At 46.2% G+C, this 23,440-nt stretch overlaps 1 protein-coding gene across 5 annotated transcripts in view; it reads left to right on the top strand.

Moving 5' to 3' along the window:
* MRAS (muscle RAS oncogene homolog) overlaps window positions 1–23,440 on the top strand; it is a 68,561-nt gene that overhangs the window by 32,126 nt on the left and 12,995 nt on the right. The window contains exon 2 of one of the 5 annotated variants that reach the window (XM_043873820.1): window positions 15,354–15,518. The exons of 3 other annotated variants lie outside the window; for them this stretch is intronic. In XM_043873820.1, coding sequence (XP_043729755.1) covers window positions 15,428–15,518 — 91 coding nt within the window. In that variant the 5' untranslated portion in view covers window positions 15,354–15,427. Of the gene's footprint in view, window positions 1–15,349; window positions 15,519–23,440 lie in introns of all 5 variants that reach the window. One more of the 5 variants, XM_043873819.1, reaches the window with a different exon arrangement.

The following is a 23,440-nucleotide window of genomic DNA, read 5'->3' on the forward strand; positions in this document are numbered from 1 at the left end:
CTTCACAAAGAACCAATTTTTGAGTCAATTAATTTTTCCCATGTGGTTTTATTGCTTTCCACTCTTGTGTTTTTTATTTCCTTTTGCCTGACTACTTTGGGTTTAAGTTTCTATACTGTTTCTAACTTTTTTTTTTTTTTTTTATTTGACTGCATGAGGTCTTAGTTACAGCACATGGAATCTTGTTCCCTGACCAGGGTATGAACCCGGGCCCCCTGCATTGGAAGCACAGAGTCTTAGCCACTGAACCACCAGGGAAGTCCCCTGTTTCTAACTTCTTAAAGTAGAAGCTGATATCATTGATTTGAACATTTCTTGCTTAATAAAATATTGATTTTTGTGTTATAAATTTCCCCTAACTACTACTCATTTAGCTGTGTCCCACAAATTTTAATGTTTTAATTTTCATTAGGTTAAAAATACCATTTAATTTCCATTTTGATATCTTCTTTGACCCATAAGTTATTTAGAAGTATATTATTTAGTTTCAACTATTTAGGAATTTTCCAAAGATCTTTCTGTCATTGATTTCTATTTTAGTTTCACTGTGTCAGGGAATGTACGGTATATTATTTGAATTCTTAAAGCTTATTGAGGCTTGTTTTATGACTCAGGATATGGTCTATCTTGGTAAATGTCCCACACGCACATGAGAAGAATGTGTATCCTGCGGTTGTTGGGTGTGGTGTTCCGTAAATGTCAACTGTATCGAGTTTGTAAGTAGTGTTCTCTGGGTTTTCTGTATCCTTATTGATCTTCTCTCTACTTGTCCCCTCAATTATTGAGACAGGGGTGTTGAATTTCAGAGTTTAATTGTGGATTTGTCTATTTTTTTTCCTTTTACTTTGATCAGTTCTTGCTGCATGTATTTTGATGCTCTGTTATTAACTGCTTCGTGCTTAGGATGAGTACATTCGCTTGATGAACTGACCCTTTTATATTATAAAATGACGTTCTTTATCCCTGGGCTTCCCCTCTCAGCACGGCAGCCTGGCAGTGCTCAGGGCAGTGAGCTGGGCACTCACAGGTGCCCTCTTTTTTATCCCATCCCCCAGGAGTCACTGTCCTTTGTTGCCTGTTGTCTGATGTCTTGAAATCCAGTTTCATATGTTTTGTCTGTTTTTTGGTTATTTCAGGTGAGAAGGTAAATCTGGTCGCCCATATTCCATCTTGACCAGAACCAAAACAAATCATCACTTTAAAAAAATAGAACAACTTTGTGTATGTACTAAAAAGCACTGACTTGTATACTTTAAAAGGGCAAATATTGTGGAATATGAATTTAATTAATTTTTAAAAGCATCCTTCAGAGCTTGTCTGTAGTCCTGGAGCTTGGAACAGTTTCTTCAGGTACCAGGTGCATTCCCACCTTGGGGATTTGTGTTTGCTGTTCTCTCTGCTGAGCACGTTCTTCCTGCAGAATTACAATCTCCTTCATTTAGATCTCTGTTCAAGTGTCCCTCTGTCTGAGAGGTTTTCCCTACACTCGTATCCACTCCACCCCTGTCTCTTCTGTCCCCCTGTCCCCCTGCCCAGCTTTTTTTCTTTATTCTACCTTTTGCTGTTGAACATGTGTTTATAAATGTTCAATATACTTACTTGTTTCTTTGAGTTTTTGTTGCTCCCCACTAAAATATAAATTTATGAGAGCAGGGACTTTATTTACTGCTATATCCTCAGCATCTAGAGTATTGAGTAGGTCCACAGTGAATGTCTCTGAGATAAATGAATGAGTCCTGAACAATATATGTGCAATCACAGGTTTGATGTGCTAGTGATATACATTTGCTAACTGACATCAAAATAAATATGTGTAACCAGTAAAGTTTGAAACTTACATTTACACACTTTCTAAAATCTTCTCATGCATCACCCATTTGAATATATACCACACTTTGGAATATACTGAGTTAAAGAAATATAAACAGTTTCGATACTACATGGTTTGAAAGAACTTTCAATATACAAACATCTTAGAAGTCTATTAGGAAAATATATTGCCCTTAGGGTTTCCCAAGGGACCGTTTTTAGCATATCATTCTTGGTCTATTTCTACAGAAAACGTTCTGAAAAACATTGCATAATGCCTGTAAGAGAGTAACATCATGCCTGGTATGTAGATGGAGCTCAATAAATGTTATTTCTCTTCAGAGACATATTATCTTTTCTAGCGTTTTTAAAATCCATTAATTAACTGTGTTGTTGTTGTTGGGCTGGGTCTTTGTTGCTGCTTGCGGGCTTTTCTCTACTTGCGGTGAGAGGGGGTGGCTCTTCATTGTGGTGCATGGGCTTCTCATTGCAGTGGCTTCTCTTGTTGCAGAGCACGGGCTCTAGGATGCGCAGACTTCAGTAGTTGCAGCTTGCAGCCTCTAGAGCACAGGCTAAATAGCTGAGGTGCACGGGTTTAGTTGCCTTGCGGCATGTGGGATCTTCTCAGACCAGGAATCAAACCCATGTCCCCTGCATTGGCAGGCAGATTCCTATCCACTGTACCACCAGGAAAGTCCCTCTCTAACTTTTTAGAAAGTAACTTTGGGTATTAGACTACTCAAAGTTGTTTCTTAAAAAATTTTTTTTCCTTAAGAGTGATTTTAGGAAGGTTTTGGGATAACATTTATAGCAGCAGAGCCAGGGAGGGGGAAGCATGGCCACGGCATTACTTTGTAAGTGCGAATCTGCAGAGCTTGTGTTCTGAAGCTCCTGGACTCCCCTAGGGGCCGCACCTCTGATCCTGACCCCAGAATCAGACCTGATTTAGGGCATTGCCCACCCAGGCCTATAGGGCTTCCCAGGTGGTTCAGTGGTAAAGAATCCACCTGCCAATCCAGGAGATGCAGAAAACATGGGTTTGATCCTTGGGTCAGAAAGGATCCCTGGAGGAGGAAATGGTAAAACCCAGTCAAGTATTCTTGCCTGGAGAATCTCATGGACAGAGGAGCCTGGTAGGCTACAGTTCATGGGGTAGCAAAGAGTTGGACATGAGTGAGTGACTGAGCACACACCACCCAGGCCTGCCTCAGGAGTAGATACTAGATTCCCAGATTAGCACAGTTCTCCACTCAATCAGGTCTTATTAAGAAAAGAAAGGATTAAAACGTTACAACTCAGTTCTAATTAGTCTAGCATTTAAAAGGATGTCCCGTATTTGGGGAACTTTCATCAAACGCTGGTTATGTTTAGGCTTGGGCATAATTCTGACCCCTGCTGGGACTGAACTCTTCTGAGTGGTTTGCAGCCCTGGGATGGATGGGACTTTCCCTGACATCTTGCTTCCCTGGAGGCCAGAGCATCCTGGGGAGGTGCTGAGCCCGGGATGCCTGCCAAGTGCCCCGAACTCTGGGGTTTCTCTTCTTCCAAATTCAGAAGGAGGAAACACATGGCAGCTTGATAGTTTTGATGAAGAGGAGGAGAGAGTAATGATATCTGCGGGCGATTACTGTGTGGAAGGTCCGTGCCACATACTTTTTGTCCTTACGAACATAATTGTGGTAGCTACAGTTGTTATAAAAATAAAGTGCAGAGAGAGTCACACAGCCAGCAACAGTCTCAACTTCCCTTTGTCTCCTCTGTTCTCTGTCAATCTGGCTGGGTGGGAAAACCTCCCAAACCTCACACAGCTGGTCCCTGCGCCTCTGGAAATAGAGTTGAAATCCCGAGAGCACGGGGTGTGGCCTGGATTATCAGGGTCGACAGACACCTGCACCTGCCCTTGCAGCTCCTTGCCCCAAGGTCTTCAGAGGGCCAGGGGCCCCGGTTCTGATCTGAACCTCAGAGCAGAGATGCTCACGATGCTCAAGGGGCCTTCTCTGTGGTTTCCACACTGAAGAGTCTCACAGGCTCCCTACCTACTTACAAACAAACTTATTTCTTATTTTCCATATTTCTTTCTTTTTTGTGTGTGTGTGTGGCCTCTCCACAGAGCATGTGGGATCTTGGTTCCCTGACCGGGAATTGAACCTGGGTCCCCTACAGTAGAGGCGAAGAGTCCTAACCACTGGACCCCCTGGGGAATTCCCTATTTCTTGTTTTCTTTCAAGGAGTCTCATTGCCCGAGTCCTCCCAGAATCTAAAAGACAGGAGATGGACGACCTCAGGGGCCAGCAGTCAGGTTCCCCAGTGTCTGCAGGGGGCCCCCAACTTTGGAGCAAGCCTGCTCTGTGTTCTTTCCTACAAGGGTTGGGGACCTTTGTCTCGCCTTCCGCTGTTAAGGGCCCAACTCTGGGAGCACCTCCCCTCTTTACTGGGCCCACCGCTTGCTGTGGGACTGCTTCTCCTCCCCGTCTCCCAGGTCTCTGGCCCCCTCTTTGGGGGTCTGTGACTCGGAGCTGTGTGACTCCCCACACCCCAGTCAGAGAGACCCAAGCCTGAGGCAGAGTCCTGGAGTTTTGTGGGGTTTGTGTGTGTATGTGGTAAAATAGATATAACATGAGACTGACAATCTTCGTCATATTTCAGCGGACAGCTCTGTGACATTAAGTACATTCATACTGTTCACAGAATCACTACCACTATCTTCAGAACATTTTCATTTCTTCCAGCTGAAGCCCTGTTACAACAACTCCTGTTCCCCATTCCTAGCTCTTGGTAACCCCCATTCTCCTTTCTGTACTCTGGCTACCGCATATGAGCGCAATCATACAATATTGTCTCTTGGTGACTGGCTTATTTCACTTGCCACAGTGGTTCAGCTGTGTTATAACATGCGTCAGAATTCCCTTCCTTTCTAACACCCAGTAATCTTCTGTGTGCATCTACCCGCATTCTGCTGAGCCATGCATCCAACATGGACATTGGCATTGTTTCCGCCTTCTGGCCCTTGTGACTATTGCTGCCGTGAATGTGGGTCTACAGATATCTGCTCCAGTCCATGCTCTCCCTCGCTTTGTCGTGGAGTTCTTGCCTGCCTCTTTTTCTTGTTAGCTTGGAGCTGGAAGGCTCCTGAGCTGTGTGGTGTCAGCCCCTTTACTTTACATCCAAGAGAAGTACGGCGCAGACGGAGAAGTGACTTGCCAAGGTCAGACCTCGCCGGAGGCAGAGCCAGGCCCAGGGCCTCCTCCCTCTGCCCAGCACGTCCCATCCTGTCAGCCTGCCTCCTCCTCTGGCCCAGGCCTCAGGCCTGCAGGGGAGGATGTTGACCAAATCCTCTGCCCACTCACAGTCTTCGCTTTGCCACCCACAGGGCCGCCAGCCCCGCCCTTGGCCCCACCAGTCTCTGGAAGCTGGAATCTGTCTCCCCTCAACAGAGGACAGTGGTCTCCGGACTCCCCTTCCCACCTGGGGGCTCTTGGGCCCCCCGCTTTGCAGTCACTCTATCCTCAACAAGGGCTCAGTCTCTGCCAAGAGCGAAAGCGTCGGCTCCCCTCCTGCACCCTCAGAAGCTGGGACGTTTCCACCCTGGCTTCTGCCCAAACCACAGACACAAGTGCTGTTGTCTTCACGGACGGGCCTGGATCTGGCCTTTCCCCGAACACTCGAATCCACATTCTTTCTGGGGAGGTCGGGGAGGAGGGCGTGGGTAGGGCAGCGAGAGGACAAGAACACTTACTGAGAGTTTATTCTGAGCCGGGGGCTTTGCATGGTGGGCTCTATGCTCAGCAGTCCTTAGGCCAACTGCAGAGCAGGCCCTTCTCCGTGGCCCCCACTAAGAGGGGGTTCAGGCAAAGCTGTCTGTCCTTCCTCCACTCCCGCCCTGTCCCCCCCTTTCCCTGTGGGCAGTGATGGGGGAGGAATTCCCCTCTTTCTTCTCCTTTCTGAGGGAGTAAGGCCACAGCCCTGAGATTATGCAATTCAGCCCTGCTGACCTCTGCCTGACCCTTTATCTTGCCTCCATCAGCTATCACTGCTTGAATGCTCCCAGTAACATGGAGCTCACTGATCTCTAAGCTGCTGGGGGCAGTGCCTGCTGGTAGAAAGTCCTTCCTTCCACTGAGGCCAGGTCACTGTCACTCCTTCTGCCCTCAGCACTGTTAGCAGCTACTGCTGGGCAGATAGGAGGGCAGGAAGTCGGGGTTCCCAAGGGGAGGGCTCTTGGGAACACAGGGTGGCAACCGGGGTGGCAGTTTTCCAATGGCACTAAAGTATTGGGTTGGCCAAAAAGTTTGTTTGGGTTTTTCCTTAACATCGTATGGAAAAACCCGAGTGAATTTTTGGCCAACCCCACATTTCACCATTTTCCCCACAGGTGGAGCAGCACTGGCGCTTCCTAGCCAGACCCTGTGCTGAGCGCTTCACGGGGATTGCTTTGCTTCATACTTGTGATGATTGAGATTAGTGTCTCCACTTTACCAGTGAGCACAAAAGCTCTTTAGCCAGTATGCACCAGTACTACTGGTACCAGTGGGTAGGGTGGTAAAATCCTTCGGTACCACTGGATAACTGCTGCTGCCGCCGCCTGCACTCCAAGAGCACTCCTCCTGGGAACCCAGGCCTCCTGCTCCCACACCTGTCCAGCAGCCCTCTGGTCAGGCCTCAGCAGGGGCGGGAACTAAGACTCAGAGAAGTGAAAGAATAAGTCCCAAATCACACAGCTAATCAGTGCCCCATTCCCTCTGACCCCAAAGCCGACTAGATCTTGCTCTGTGCTCACCTTAGCCCTACTGGCCAGCCTGGGAGCTGCGGGACTGGCCATTGGCCAGTGACCTAGAGTCTGCTTGGCAGGGCTGAGTGATGAAGGTCTGAGTGCAGTGTGGGGTCAGTCCCTGCTTGTCAGCAACCCAAACCCCAGGGGAGTGGTTTCCTTTTACTCACAGTCAGGCCCTAGTCTCCTGCAGTTAATTCTGGCTTTTGCCCTGATTTCAGAACTTTTTGTTGATCACTGTTAGAAGTCACGTGACTAGTTCTGGGTTGCACGCTCCAGTCCACTTTGAGATTTCTCCTGTTGCCCTTGGGTTGGGTGATGCTCCTGGCTCCGGGCCCCCGTGCAGCCACTGTCAGCCTGTTATCACCAGGGCCCAGTTCCAGTGACTGGGGGCTCCTCTTTCCCTTGGGCACAAACACCCTGTGGACCAAGACCACATGCCCTTGTTGGTGGAGTCTCTGTCTGAGCTATAGAGCCTCATAGTTGTTGCCAAGAGTAGGTGAAACGTTACAGACTGTAACTCCTGGAGGAAAGAGGCTTTGCCCACCACTGTGTGTCTGCTGCCAGCAGCACCTTTTGTGCTTAATCACCCAGTCCTGTCCGACTCTTTGTGATCCTATGGACAGACTGTAGCCCGCCAAGCTCCTCTATCCATATGATTCTCCAGGCAAGAATATTGGAGTGGGTTGCCATGCCCTCCTCCAGGGGATCTTCCCAACCCAGGGATCGAATGCAGGTCTTCACCACTTCAGGTGGAATTTTTATCATCTGAGCCACTGGCGAAGCCCAAGAATACTAGAGTGGGTAGCCTGTCCCTTCTCCAGGTGAACTTCCCGAGCTGGGAATTGAACCGGAGTCTGTTACATTGCAGGCAGATTCTTCACCAGCTGAGCTACCAGGGAAGCCCAGCAGCGCCTATCAGGTGCTTCATTATTGTTTGTTGAATGAGTGAGGGAATGTGACATCTTGTGAAGCACAGCACAGAGTAAGCCTCGAGATGCTTTCATTGTTAAAATTGTTCTAATGTGACATTTGAAGAGGGTGGCCTGATGTTTTCAAGAATAGGTCCTGTTGGGGAAGAGGAGGGTGGGACAGAGAGAGTAGCATTGACACGTGTATACCCTGGGAAAAAAGAAATGTGAAAGTGTTAATTACTCAGCTGTGTCCGACTCTTTGCGACCACATGGACTGTAGCTCACCAGGCTCCTCTGCCCATGGCTATTCTCCAGGCAAGAATACTGGAGTGGGTTGCCATTCCTTTCTCCAGGGGATCTTCCCAATTTAGGGATCGAATTCGAGTCTCCTGCATTGCAGGCAGATTCTTTACTGTCTGAGCCACCAGGGAAGCGTAGGCTCAGCTCTGTGCTCTGTGTTGACCTAGAGGGGTGAAATGGGGGTGGGGTGGGGGGGAGGATCAAGAGGGAGGGAGGGAAGTGGCTGATCTACTTCGCTGTATAGCAGGAACTGACACATTGTAAAGCAATCATACTCCAGTTTAAACAAAAAGAAGCAAGCAATAAAATGCATCATCCAACCAGGTGAAAGAAGGAAAAAGAATAGGTCCCATCACACATGCAGATGAGGGATCGCTGACCTATCTGCCTGCATCTGGGGAGGTCCAGAGTGCGGCTTGTGCCCCTGACTTGGACCTGCCGCCACTCCCCTTCAGTGATGTGTGGATCAGTCCCTGAGATGTATGTAGGTGGGAGTGTTCACTAATTCATTCTATGAACAATTCTGGGTACCTGTTGTGTGCCTGGCTCTCTTTGGGGCTCTTTGGTTGCAACAGTTGGCAAGGTCAAGTCCCTGGTCTCATGAAGTTTCTGGTAGAATGGGGGAAACAGAGTGTAAACAGATATGTAATGTGTCAAATGGTATGAATGCTGTGATGGAGAGTGAGGCAAGGTAGAAGAAATAGACAGAAAGGAAGAAGTTGCTACTTCATCCACACAGAGCAGGGAAGGCCTTCCTGAAGAGGTGATATTGGAACAAAGACCTGAAGGAAAAAGCTGCGGGGAAAAGGATCTTGGATAAAGAATCAGGGGCAAAGGCAGGGATGTGTTTGGGGAATAGCTAGGAGGCCAGGGTGCAGAGGAGGTGAGTGAGAGTCTAAGAGGAGAGATCAGGGAGATAGCTGAGGGCAGTGACTTCCAGAACCTAGAAGGGATATAAACCATGGGAAGTTTTGAGCAGAGGACAGGCACGGTCTGACTGATGTTTAAAAGGTTCACTCTGGCCGTGGGGTGGAGAACAGACCAGAGGGAAACCAGGACCGAACTAGGGAGACCAGTTAAGAAGCTCTTGATGGTAGACTAGGATATTGGTAAAGGAGGTGGTGAGAAGGAGTTAGAGTCTGGATGTATTTTATGGAGGAAATAATAGGACTTGTTGATGGAGTATGTGGGATGGGTTGGGGAGAATGAGAAGAGATTTCAGACTGGACAGTTGGTAGAATAGAGTGATGTTTGTCAAGATTAGGAAGACTGATAAATCAACTATACTTGAATAAAATAAAATTTAAAGGAGATTAGAAAGACTGGGAAAAGTAAGTTTGATGGAAAAATCAAGAGTCTAGTTTTGGGTGTGTTAAATCTGAGATGCCCTTCACACATACAAATAGAAGTCAAGCCAGTGGCAGAGGTCTAAGTTTGGAGTAAGGGGAGGTGCTGGAGATGGAAACTTGGGAACTGCCATGTAAAGCCATGAGACAGGAGACCTCTGAGAAAAAGTGAACATGGCTGGAGACGGGGTCCCAGGACTGAGTGCGGGCACCCACCAATATTCAGAGAGTGATTAGAATCAGAGAAGAAGCAAGATAGAGTGACTCACCAAGGCCAAGTGCAGAGGCTCTTCAAAAAGGAGGGAACCATCAAGTGTGTCAGATTCTGGAAAGTGACCCAGTGGGATGAAGACCACAAAGTGTCTGCTGGATTTAGTGACCTGGAGATCATGGTGACTTGACAGGATCAGCTTTGATAGAGTGGCCTGATTACAGCGGGTTCAAGAGACAGTGGAGGAGAGGAAGGGCAGGCAGTGAAGACAGACTTGTCAAGGAGTGTGGCTGTAAAAGGACTAGAGAAATGAACGATCATTGGAAGGTATGAGGTCAAGGGGAGGGTTGTTTTTTACTTTTAATTTTTTGGCTTTATTTTTGTTTTATTAAGATAAAAGAAACTATGCAATGTTTACATACTGATGGAAAAGAACCAACAGAGCAATGGATGATGCAGGAGGGGGAGAGGTCAAAATAGTGGCCATGTCCTTGCATAGGGGACAGGAGACAAGATCCAGCATGTAGCTGGAGGGGAGGGGATGGTCTTGGGCAGGAGTGGGCTGAGTCATCCACCGCAGAGAGAGGCAGGTGGAGAAGGCGCTGCAGAGAAGGGAAATGGGTTTTTCCCCTCCGTACAATTTTTTTTAATTGAGATGTAATTCTCATGTGACATCCACCCCACCTCCCCTTTTAAAGTGCACAGTTCAGTGGCTGATAGTATATACACAAAGGTGTGCAGTCAACATTTCTGGTGGATTAAAAAAATCACCCATCACTGGGATCACTATCTCATCCACATTTTCATCACCCTCCAAAAACCTCACCCGCATTAGCCACCCTCCCTACCTCCCAGTTCCCAAACCTCTCGTCTCCGAGACTTTCTGCGTTTATGGACATTTCGCATAAATAGGATCATATAATATGTGACCTTTGTGTCTGGCTTCTGTCCCTTAGCACTTCAAGCATGCTCTGAGAATTTCATTCCTTATTCTGTGTGAATAATATTCTAATATGGTTGGTCCTTGAACAACACAGGGGTTAGGGGTGCCAACCTCTCATGCAGTTGAAAATCTGGGTATGACTTTTGGCTCCCTGAAGACTTAACTACTAAATAGCCTACTGTTGACCAAAGCCTTTCTGGTAACTTAAATAGTCGTTAACATGTATTTTATATGTTATATATATTATAGACTGTATTTTTACAATAAAGTGAACTAAAGAAAATGTTATTAAGCAAATCATAAGGAAGAGAAAATTTTACAGTGCCATACTGTATATATTGATACCGTAAGTTTATGTCATCTGTTTATATCTGTCAGTATCTACATCAATTTTCTCTTACAGGATATAAAACACTGCCAATATTATATGTATTACTAACACTAAACATCAAAAATGAAAGGATGATATGAAAAATACATTGTACAGGTATAATAATTCATGAGGAGCACACAGCAACCCACTTCAGTATTCTTGCCTGGAGAATCCACGGACAGAGGAGCCTGGCAGGCTACAGTCCACAGGGTCGCACAGAATCAGACACGACTGAAGTGACTTAGCACTTACATACATAATGATTCATGCATTGATAACAGAAAAGCAGCGATATAAGTGTTTTTGGTAGCCTGGTGTAACTGATACAATTGTTTCCCAGTAGCCTAGTTTTTACACTAATGAAGGGTTATACAGTTTTTATGACATGTAGTATTATAGTCATATTCATAATACCGTATTGGAAACACTGTTGCATTTTTTTTAAAAAAATCACTAACCTGTGATGATAGACTGATATGCAGTTTAATTATGAAAGAGAGAGACAGAAAAGAGGGGTGGGGGCCAAACATTGTGTGGTACTATAATTCTTTGAAAGCAAAGTTATAAAGTAAGGAAACTAACACATTTTTTAAATTAATTAATTAATTTTAATTGGAGGATAATTACTTTACAGTATTGTGGTGGTTTTTGCCATGCATCAAGATGAATCAGCCATGGGTATACATGTGTCCCCCCATCCTGAAGCCCCCTCCCACCTTCCTCCCCATCCCATCCCTCTGGGTTGCCCAGAGCATCAGCTTTGAGTGCCCTGACTCATGCATCGAACTTGCACTGGTCATCTGTTTTACGTATGGTAATATACATGTTTCAATACTATTCTCTCAAATCATCCCACCCTCACCTTCTCCCACAGAGTCCAAAGTCTGTTTTTTACATCCATGTCTCTTTTGCTGTCTTGCTTATAGGATCATCGTTACCATCTTTCTAAACTCCATGTATATGCATTAATATACTGTATTGGTATTTCTCTTTCTGACCTACTTCACTCTGTATGATAGGCTCCAGTTTCATCCCCTCATTAGAACTGACTCAAATCCATTCTTTTTTATAGCTGAGTAATATTCCATTGTGTATATTTACCACAACTTCCTTATCCATTCATCTGTCAATGGACATCTAGGTTGCTTCCATGTCCTAGCTATTATAAACAGTGCTGCAATGAACATTGGGGTACACGTGTCTCTTTCAATTCTGGTTTCCTTGGTGTATATGCCCAGCAGTAGGATTGCTGGGTCATATGGCAGTTCTATTTCCAGTTTTTAAAGAATCTCCACAGTGTTCTCTAGTGGGTGTACTAGTTTGCATTCCTACCAACAGTGTAAGTGAAAGTTGCTCAGTCTTGTACAACTCTTTATGATGCCATGGACTGTAGTCCATGGAATTCTCCAGGCTAGAATACTGGAGTGGGTAGCCTTTCCATTCTCCAGGGGATCTTCCCAACACAGGGATCAAACCCAGGTCTCGCGCATTGCAGATGGATTCTTTACCCGCTGAGCCACAAGGGAAGCCCAAGGATACTGGAGTGGGTAGCCTATCCCTTCTCCAGGGGATCTTCCTGACCCAGGAATCAAACCAGGGTCTTCTGCATTGCAGGCAGATTCTTTACCAACTGAGCTATCAGGGAAGCCCAACAGTGTAAGAGGGTTCCCTTTTCTCCATACCCTCTCCAGCATTTATTGTTTGTAGACTTTTTGATGGCAACCATTCTGACCATCGTGAGATGGTACTTTGTTGTAGTTTTGATTTGCATTTCTCTGGTAATGAGTGATGTTGCGTGTCTTTATTTCTTTTAAGGTTTATTTATTTGGTTTTTTTGACTATAGTGGGTCTTCATTGCTGCATGCAGGCTTTCTCTAGTTGTGGCACACAGGGGCTACTCTTCATGGCGATATGCAAGCTTCTCTTTGCTGTGGCTTCTCTTTGCTGTGGAGCACAGGCTCTATAGCTTTCAGGCTTCAGTAACTGTAGCGTATTGGGCTCGGTAGTTGCGGCTCTTGAGCTCTAGAGCACAGACTCAATAGCATTGTGTGTGTGTGTTCCATGGTATATAGGATCTTCCCAGACCAGGGATCGAACCAGTGTCCCTTGCATTGCAAGGTAGATTCTTAACCACTGAACCACCAGGGAAGCCCAACACATTGATGATTTTAAATCTCTCTCAACTTATGCCTAGTGTAAGGATAGGATATCCACTTCAATCCAGTCTTTCACACAATGTTCTATACATATATTTTTGTATATTTATTGGGAAAAAATCTCCATATAAATGGACCTGCCCAGTTCACACCTGTGCTGTTCAAGGCCCAGCTGTATATGGAGGAATGACGTTTTGTTTATCCGTCATCAGTCGATGGACACTTGGCTTGTTTCCACTTTGGGGCTGTGATGGAGAATGCTTCTGTGGACAGTCATGTGCAAGTTTTTGTGTGGACCCGTGATTTCAGTTCTCCTGGATGCACCTGTAGGAGTGGAATTGCTGGGTCGAGTGGTAACTCTGTGTTTAACGGTGTGCTGTTGTTGTTCAGCTGCTCAGTCGTGTCTTACTCCTTGCAGCCCCATGGACTGCAGCAGGCCAGACTTCCCTGTCCTTCATCATCTCCCAGAGCTTGCTTAAACTCAGGTCCATTGGGTCAGTGATGCCATCCAACCATCTCGTCCTCTGCCGTACCCTTCTCCTCCTGCCGTCAACCTTGCCCAACATCAAGATCTTTTCTAATGAGTGGGCTCTTTGTATCAGGTGGCCAAAGTACTGGACCTTCAGCTTCAGCATTAGTCTTTCCAATGAATATTCAGGGTTGATTTCCTTTAGGATTGACTGGTTTGATCTCCTTGCTGTCCAAGGGACTCTCAAGAGTCTTCTCCAACACCACAGTTCAAAAGCATCAATTCTTTGGCACTCAGCCTTCTTTGTGGTCCAACTTTCACATCTGTACATGACTACTGGAAAAACCATAGCTTTGATTATACAGACCTTTGTCAGCAAAGTAATGTCTCTGCTTGTTAATATGCTGTCTAGGTTGGTCATAGCTTTCTTTCCAATGAGTAAGTGTCTTTTAATTTAATGGCTGCAGTCACTGTACAAAGTGATTTTGGAGCCCAAGAAAATAAAGTCTCTCACTGTTTCCCCAACTATTCGCCATGAAGTGATGGGACCGGATCCCATGATCTTTGTTTTTTGAATGTTGAGTTTTCAGCCAACATTTTCACTCTCCTTTTTCACTTTCATCAAGAGGCTCTTTACTTCCTCTTCACTTTCTGCCATAAGGATAGTGTCATCTGAATATCTGAGGGCATTGATATTTCTCCCCGGAATCTTGATTTCAGCTTGTGCTTCATCCAGCCCAGCATTTCACATGATGCACTCTGCATATAACATTGTGAGAAGCTGCCAAAATGTTTTCTGAAGTGGCTGCACTGCTTTACCTTCCTCACCCACAGTAGGTGAGTCTTGTGCTGTCCCTGAGGAGGGTTGGTTTGGAAGCTTGTGGAGTTTAGTACCTGCTGATCTGTTCTAGACCTTCAGCTGCAGTGGAAGCTTGAGGAGTGAGGACTTGATGGGAAACAGTGGCTGGAGAATGGATGGACTGGTAGGGCTGTGTTTAGATTTATTGGGTGCTCTAAGGATGCCCTGGGAACTGCTGTGAGGGAACCAGGCCAGTGTACCCGAGCTCTCTCCTCCTGGCTCAGCGGGACTGCCCAGGGGCAGGTGTGGAACAGGTAGAGGGTTTGGGGTAACCAGGTGGGGGTAGGGGAGGAGGCATAGCCCTCAGGCCTTTGTCTTCCATCCCCTCAAACCTCAGGTGTTCTGTCCTCACCCCTCCTTTTGGGCCTGCCCCTCTTCACAGGCCATGGAGACAGATAGAGCCAGGAGCAGAGCCAGGCCAGGCCCAGACACACTTGTGTGCAGATCTTGCCTCTGCTGCTCATTACAGCAGGAACCTGGGCAAGTCCCAACCCTGCCCTGCTTCAGTTTCTTCCCCTGTAAACCCCCCCACATCCCTGTGGTTGTAAGATGGAAATGGGGTCCCAGGACAGTGCTTCGCCTCCCTGTTTCCCTCCCTTCCTGGGCCCCATCTGTTTCTGGGATGCTCCTGGGTCCCTGGTTACACTGGTGAATCCCCTGCTGCTCTCTGCCCTCTCTTCTCTTCCCTGCCTGAGAGTGACATTGAGGCGGGACTGGGGGGAGGTCCAGGCTCCTCTTAGAATCCCACAAAGTCATGGACCCCTCACATGTAACATGCCCACCAAGTCAGGGGTCTCATGGGCCTCATGAAAACGTCTCCCAAGACCTCCCCCCATTCCCCCACTCCTCCAACCGCAGTAGTGTGGTCATGAGGACAACTGTTCCCTGGGGCCGGTGGCCAGCACGTCTCCCCTGACGTCAGCCAGTCAAGGCTGGGGCCACTGCCAGAGGGACTCTTCCCCCATTGCCAAAGAGCCAGCCGGCGCCTGCCACAGGATTTTAGCTCCCTCCCGCTTAGAGCTGCCTGGCTCAACATGCTGGGCCAGTGCTTCGGAGAAGGAAAGAGCAGCCCCTTTCCTGGGCATGGTGGCTGGTTGATGCATCAAGCCCTCTGCCAGGCACCTAGCCTACCCCATAGGGGAACCCTCATCACTATTGATCCTCAGTGAACTGGCATTTTTTAATGGGAGTCTTTTCCTAGGCAGAGCCCAGGCTTCCCTGTCTGACTGCCCTGTGAAATTGGACACAGTCCCTTCCGCCTCCCAAGGTGAACCTTTGGATGAGAGACGTCGGTCCTTGGAGGCATGGTATCTCTAGAAATTATCATCTGTGTTGTTTCATATTCCAGAACACTTACTTCACTCTGAAGGGTGAGTTATAGGGCTTTAAAAGTCCGTTTTTAGTGGTTACCCTTGCAGCTGGCGTGGGCTGTTTGAACACAATAACTGCATTTCCTGTAGCGTGCGTGTGATTTGTCCAGTCATTCTGCAAATATTTTTTGAGACTTCATTGGGTGCCGAAGCTTTTGGGGGACCCAGGGAAATGAAAGCTAGACTCCCACCCTCTGGGACTGCACCCTAGTGTGGAACTGAGCATAGGCTTGGAGGAACCAGAGCCACGTGCAACAGGAAGGGTTCAGAGATGGAGATCAGAGGCCAGGGCCCTCAGGAAGGAGAGGGGCTGCAGCCCAGCTGGGGGCAGCTGGGGGAGCCCTGTGTAGGCGTTCTGGTAGAGGTCACCCGGATCTGAGGCACAGCTGGTCGGATCCACACCCTCTGGTTGAAGCAGACAGCTTGGACGAGCTGAGGCAGTTGGGTCTTGGGGAGTCAGGGTGACCTTCTCCCTAGCATGTGGCCTTGAGCAGATCCTTTAACTTCCTGGGCCTCAAATTTCTCATCTGTACTAGGGGGACAGTAATACCTCCTTCCAGGGCCATGAAGAGGCCTGCAAGGACAGATGTGTGTATAAAGTCTCAGCGCAGTGCTTGACATCAGTCGGAACACACTGGGCAGGACTACTTCTAGCCAAAGAGCTTGGACTGTACCCTGGCTGTGGGCCAATGTCAGAGCCCCCAGACCCCTCTCCAAGGGTTTGTCTCCCTCTAGGGGCCCTGGAGGAGAAGGGGGAGACCGAGGAGGGGTTAGGAGGGGAGGGCTTAGCAGGGACCCAGGCTGGTGCTGCCTGCACGCTGGCTGCCCGCCTGCCTGGGGCCCCATCCCTGCCAGCACATGGGCTTGGCTTCTAGAATCCACCAGATCCAAGAACAGCTCCAGGGTGTCCACTCAAATCTTCCTCAGCAACACTGCAGGGTCATCCACCCCTGGGTGGGAAGCCTGGAGCAGGGCAGATGGAGTGCACAGCCCTGACCCGCTCTGATGCCAGAATCTCTCTTTCTCTCTTCCCTCCTCCAGGCTGGCTGCCTCTGTCTGTCTCTGCCTCTGTCTGTCTCTGCCTTTGTCTGTCTCTCACATGCACACATTGGCAGGACCCCTCTCACAGTGACTAATACTTTCTGTCTCAGGAGTCCTCCCACCTTCATGACATCAGGCATGAGGGATACAGGCAAAATCATGATTTTTTTTTGAAGCACAGCTGCCCATTTTCTTCTTGGAGGCAGGGCCGCTGACAAGGGGCCTGTGACCGGGCATTTGCAGGATGTGTGGAGGGGAGAGGTGGGCGAGGGGTGGACCCCAAACCAGACAAGGCTCAGCTCAGCCCCCACGTCCTCCCTGGTTGTACCTGCCCTCCCCTCCTAGGGCTCAAGGTTAGTCTTCCGTCTCCCTTTGGCTCCCATCCCTGTGTTCCATGTCCTTGGGGCGCCCCACTTGTTCCTCTTCCTCTATTTGAAGCACACACCCTCTCTCTCTTCCATGCTCGTTGCCTCTGCCCAGGCCCCTCCTCCTCCTCTTCACCAGTGCTTCCTTCACTCACTCTCCTCTGACTGCATCTCTTCCCTCTCAGAACCTTCAGTAGCTCCCCAGTACAACCAAGTTCTGCCATCTTAGTTTAGAATCCGAGGTCCCAGCCTCTGACCTCCCCATCTCGTCTTTCTCCCACCTCTTCCAGCACAAGCCTTTTCCGCGGTGTGCCAGCCTCATTACTGCTCTCTCCTTTCCAGCCCCTGGGCCCTTGCTTCTGCTATTCCCCTGCCTAGAAGGGCTTTCCCCAGGCCCTGTCTTTTTATATCAGTTTCTCTTCTTCCAATAAATGCCCTCTCTTCACTAAAACCTTCCATTATCCCTCTTAAGTTGAAGCGACCCACCCCGCCTCTAGGTCTCCAATAACATGTATCATTTTCTGTCCTGTTCAGTTCAGTTCAGTCATGTCTGGCTCTTTGTGACTCCATGGAATGCAGCACGCCAGGCTTCCCTGTCCATCACCAACTCTGGGAGCTTGCTCAAACTCATGTCCATCCAGTCGGTGATGTCATCCAACCATCTCATCTTTTGTTGTCCTTTTCTCCTCCCGCCTTCAATCTTTCCCAGCATCAGGGTGTTTTCCAAACACTCAGTTCTTTGCATCAGGTGGCCAAAGTATTGGAGCTTCAGCTTCAGCATCAGTCTTTCCAATGAATATTCAGGACTGATTTCCTTTAGGATGGACTGCTTGGATCTCCTTGCACTCCAAGTTATTCTCAAGAGTCTTCTCCAACACCGCAGTTCAAAAGCATCAAGTTTTCAGTGCTCAGCTTTCTTTTTTTTGCATTTTTATTTATTTTTTAATTAATTTATTTTAATTGTAGGCTAATTACTTTACAGTATTATAGTGGTTTTGCCATACAGCTTTCTTTATGATCCAACTCTACATCTGTACATGACTACTGGAAAAACCATAGCTTTAACTTGACAGACCTTTGTCAGCAAAGTAATGTCTCTGCTTTTTAATATGCTGTCTAGGCTGGTCATAGCTTTTCTCCCAAGGAGCAAGTGTCTTTAATTTCATGGCTGCAGTCACCATCTGCAGTGATTTTGGAGCCCAAGAAAATAAAGTCTCTCACTGTTTCCATTGTTTCCCCATCAATTTGCCATGAAGTGATGGAACTGGATGCCATGATCTTAGTTTTTTGAATGTTGAGTTTTAAGCCAGTTTTTTCACTCTCCTCTTTCACTTTTATCAAGAGGTTCTTTAGTTCCTCTTCACTTTCTGCCATAAGGGTGGTGTCATCTACGTATCTGAGATTATTGATATTTCTCCCGGCAATCTTGATTCCAGCTTGTGCTTCATCCAGTCTGGCATTTCCCATGATGTACTCTGTATATTAGTTAAATAAGCAGGGTGACAATATGCAGCCTTGACGTACTCCTTTCCCAATTTGGAGCCAGTCCGTTGTTCTGTCCTGTATTCTTATTTAAGTATCAGCCCAACTGGCCTCTTAAGTACCCTGAGAAGGAGATGCATCTTATTCTTTAACCACCCAAAGTACCAAGCAGCACAGTGGCTTAGCACCAAATAAGTGCTGAGAAAGTAATTGGCAAATGGATGGGTGTACCTCATAGGGTCACAATGCAGCCTACTTCTGTCCCCCAAAGGTGGTCCAGGCCTGGCAGTCACTACATGCCCACGTGCTATTTCTGTCCAGGTTGTTATTAGGATTATGCTAGGTTGTTACAATGAGCTAGAAAGTTCTGTATTGTTCTTGTTGTTGTTTAGTTGGTGTGACTTTAGTTGTTAGTCTTTGTGACTACATGGCCTGTTGCCAGTCAGACTCATCTGTCTGTGGGATTTTCCAGGCAAGAATACTGGAGTGGGTTGCCATTTCCTTCTCCAAGGGATGTTCCTGAACCAGGAACCAAACCCACATCTCTTGCATTGGCAGACAGCTTCTTTACCACTGAGCCACGTTGATTATAAAACTAGTTTTGTGCTCCTCACAGAATAGTTTTGTCTCTTCAATTTCAGTGATAAGTATTGACCTATTTGGGTTTTACATATTTTCTTGAGCCAGTTTTGTTCATTCATATTTTCTTAAGTTAAATAAAGAGTTGAAAATGTATTGCTATAAAACTATAGATAATTTTCTCGTGTAATTAAATATTTATCTATATCCATAGACAGGGCCCTTTTCTCATTCCAAATATCTTATTTTTCCTCTGATAAGAATTCCTAAAGGGTTCTTTTTAAATTAGTTTTCAAAGAATCAGCTTTTGATTTTTAGATATCAGCTACTTTTCCCTTCTTCCCATTTTCTTAATTTCTACTTTTATTGACAATTTATTCTTTCTTTGGTTTTATTTTTTCTTTTTAGCCTTTTGGTTTAAATGCTTAGTTACTTTTCAGTCTTTCTTGTTTTTTAAAGTACATTTAAAGCTGTAATTTTCCTTTGAGTACCACTTTGGTCTCAAAGCAGAGGGGTTTATTATTGTTTATTATCATACAATTCTAAATTGTCTGTAATCTCTGCTTCACTTTTCTCTTTTACTGGAGAGTTACAGAGCACTATGGGCTTCCTTGGTGGCTTAGTTGGTAAAGAATCTGCCTGCAATGGAGGAGACTCAGTTTCCATCCTTGGGTTGTGAAGATCCCTTGGAGAAGGAAATGGTAACCCACTGCAGTATTCTTGCCTGGAAAATCCCATGGACAGGGGAGTCTGGAGGGCTACAGTCCATGGGGTTGCAAGAGTCGAACACCACTGAGTGACTAAACCACCACCACACCATAGAGCACTATAGCTTTTTAGATTTTTCAAGTGGATAGTTTCTTTTAGAATCACGTTACTGTTCAGTTCTGATCTTATAGTGCAAAAGATGTTCCATATGACTTCTGCTTTCTGGAATTTGTTGACATTTTAATTTATGACCTAATATATAGCCAATTTTTATGACTGTTTCACATGTGTTTGAAAATATTTATTTATGGTTTGGATGTAAAGTTTGTTCTTTCAGTCTCTCAGTTTACATTTTTGAATTGTGTTATTTAATGATAAATCATTATTTTGGGAGTAACTTGTTCTATCTCTAAGGAAAGGCTGTTCAATTCTCCCACAATGATTGTGGGATCTATCAGTTCCTACCATTTTAAAAAAATCAGTTTTTTATACATATACATATAATTTAGGCAATATTCTTATATATTTATGACTCATGACTTTGATACTTTTTGATGCTGTACTTTTCCCCTAAATACTCTGGTTTGTTCTATTTAATGCCTTAGTCTTGAATTCTGTTTTGTGGGTGCATATTACAGGCATATCCTTTTTTTCTTTCATTGTTTATTTCTTCTGTGTCATTTTGTTTTATACATATTTTTTATAGTAGCAGACAAGTGGGTTTTGTACTGAGTATCTGCTTTTAATAAGTGGATTTAACCCATTTGCTATCGTTAATCATAGATTTATTTCTGCCATCTTATTTCACGTCTATGTTTTAAACTTTCTTATTTGTGTACAGTTTTTTTGTTTGTTTGTTTGTTTACCATACTGTGTGGCTTACAGGCTCTCAGTTCCCCAATGAGGGATTGAACCCATGGCAGTGAAAACCCAGAATTCTAACTACTAAGCCACCAGGGAACTCCGTGTATAGTTTATTTTTGCCTTTCATTGAACTGGTCCCGTTTACTTTGTCCTGTTTTCTTTCCTCTAATGATTAGGAAGTTTTGAGTTTTATCTCGGGTGATTATTCTATATATTGTACATATATGTGTATATACTTACATTTTTATATCAACATCTGGATGTAATCAGTATGTTTAGACTCTTCCCAAATGAGGCAAGAACTTTAGTATTTATTAATGATAACATTTTTCCCAGCCCCTACATTCACATATGGATCATCATAGATTTTAGTTCTAGATTGTCTTTCATTGTTGTCAAATTGTTTTATAATATTTATTATAATATGTGTTGAAACTTAACTCAGGTTTTGCTGTTTCCTTTGCATACCACTGTTGGCATCTTTCTTTTTCATGGATCTATTTTTCACTTTGCTGGAGTATGTCCTCCAGGAATTCTTTTAGAAAGCATGGATAATGTAATTTATAAGGCAGTTGATGTCTGGAATGACTATTTTTCCTTTCTAAAGGGGTCCATTTTGATTTTCAACTCCCTGTTGAATTTTTTGTTTTAATTCCGAATGATGGTATTTATAGATATCTTAGATCTCTATTTTTGTTTCAGGTAATATATACCCTCAAAATCTGTGCATACATGAATTACAATATTACCTGAATGTCTTGTGCTGTTCAGTTCAGGCCTTGCCATCCCCACTTTAGTCAAGTCCTTGCCATTTGCATCTGTTTTGTTGACTACAGTTCTGAGTGGGATTCACTCTCTCTGGGTGAAGGTCAGTCTTCATCCCTCTTCCCAAGGAAATTGGGGAAACTTCCTCAGTCTCCCCACTGGTCCTCAGCTGTAAATCTTATTTTCTTAACCCCTTCATTTATTATTAATATTCAAACCAAAGAATTCTAGGATGTCAGAACTTAAAGGACTTGAAGACCCAGGAGCCCTGCCCTGCTTTCATACATGAGGAGACCCGGACTGTTATGTGTAGGGTACAGCTTGTGTCCGTGTGACCACCAAGCCTTGGCCCTCTGCCTTGCTGAGTGACTCAGGGGGGTGTGCAGGGTGACAGGCTGTAGGGACAAGATCACTTTCTCAGGCATGATCTCACAGTGTCTGCCTGAGATGTGGATTCCGGGGGGTCCTGACTAGCTTGTGCTATGACTTTCCTGGCCATCCACATACTGGCAACTCCTATGTCTGTATCTCTTGCCGCTCTTCTACTTTTCTGACTTAAGTCTCCAAATGCCTGTTTGAAGTCCCACATACATGTCTGAGAGGTCCTGAAGTGTGTCAGAAACTGAGCTCCCCCCCCCAACCCTGTTATTCACCATCTTCCCCCATTTAGGATATGATACCACCATTCATTTGGCTCAGGCCCCAAACAGCCACCGTCCTCAATGCTCTTCTCTCTCACCCCCACGTCCCCATGTTTCCCTCCAGAACACCCTGCTCCTGTTGGCTCTGTCTTAGATAGTGGCCTGAATCAGGCCACTCAAACATCCACCTCACCCCACCTTCAGTCCAGCTCTCCATCTTGTCTTGCTGGATTATTACATAGCTTCCTACCTAGTGCCCCTGCTTCTACTCTTGGTCTGGATTTCCCCAACAACCAGGGTAAACTTTTCAGATGTCCTGTAGATCATCTCTCTCTTTTGCCCAGTCTCTGCCGTGAATGAAGTCAGCCTTATCTGGCTGCAGCAGTCCCACCCACCCTTGACCTGCCCCACCTCTCCCCATCTTCCACTCACCAGTCCCTCCACTTCCCCAGTTCAGCCGGCCTGCCTTTGCACACCTCCACCCACCATGTTCCCTCAGCCCGGAATGCTCTTGCCATTGGTCACATGGCTCCCCCACCCTCATCATTTAGTCACTGCTCAAAAGCTTCTCCCAAAGGAGAAGGAGAGATGCCATCTTTCCCTACCCAAAGTGACACCAGCTTCCACCAGTTACCTCCAACTGGTGCTACTGTTCCTAGTATGTACCCATCTTTACTAGAAATTACAGTATCCGTTCATTTATTTATGTCTTCCTGTTAGATTGTAAGTCACATGAGAGCAAGGATTTTGCCCCATTCCCCTGTATGCACAGTGCCTAGAACACTGCCTGACACACAGTAGATGCTCAAATATTTCTTGAATAAATGAACAAATGAAAGTGTATAGACTATGAACAAATGAAAGTGTATAGACTTCACATTCATTTATTCACTCAGCTGCTGTTGAGTACTGTTTATGCCAGACTCCGAGTAGACGGGTGATGCGCAAACCAGGTCCCTGCCTCTGGGAACTGACAATCCAGCTAGGGGCCTTTTAAGTGGGCCTTTATGGGGGTGGAGAGTCGGGGCTGAGGCAGCAATATTCTGTGAATCAGTATCAGCTCACCAACGCAAGTGGAGCAGGGAGGAGGAATGGCTGGGGAAAGGAGCCCCAGGAGAGGATAGATACTCATAGCAGATGCTCCTAAGGGACTTCTTTGTGTCGGCACTGCTCTCATGGCCTTAGTATATTAACTCAGGACAACCCTGACGAGCCCCATTTTAGGAATAGGAGGCACAGAGAAGTGAATTTGCACAGGGTCACACTCTGGGAATGAGGAGCCAGACTCAGCCCAGAATCGGGCTTCAGAATCTGTAACCACCTGCTCCGCGGCCTCCAGGAGAGGGGAGGTGTGTGGTCAGAGGTAGAGAGCTGGGGGAATGGGGAGGGGTGGCAGACAGCAGAAGCTTGCAAGCTGCTGAAGGGTTTAAATTTCACAGCCCCCATGGGCCCGAAGCCTGTCGTGCTCGCAGATCTA

This window comes from Cervus elaphus, chromosome 19 (assembly GCF_910594005.1).
Source record: "Cervus elaphus chromosome 19, mCerEla1.1, whole genome shotgun sequence".
Taxonomy (NCBI): domain Eukaryota; kingdom Metazoa; phylum Chordata; class Mammalia; order Artiodactyla; family Cervidae; genus Cervus; species Cervus elaphus.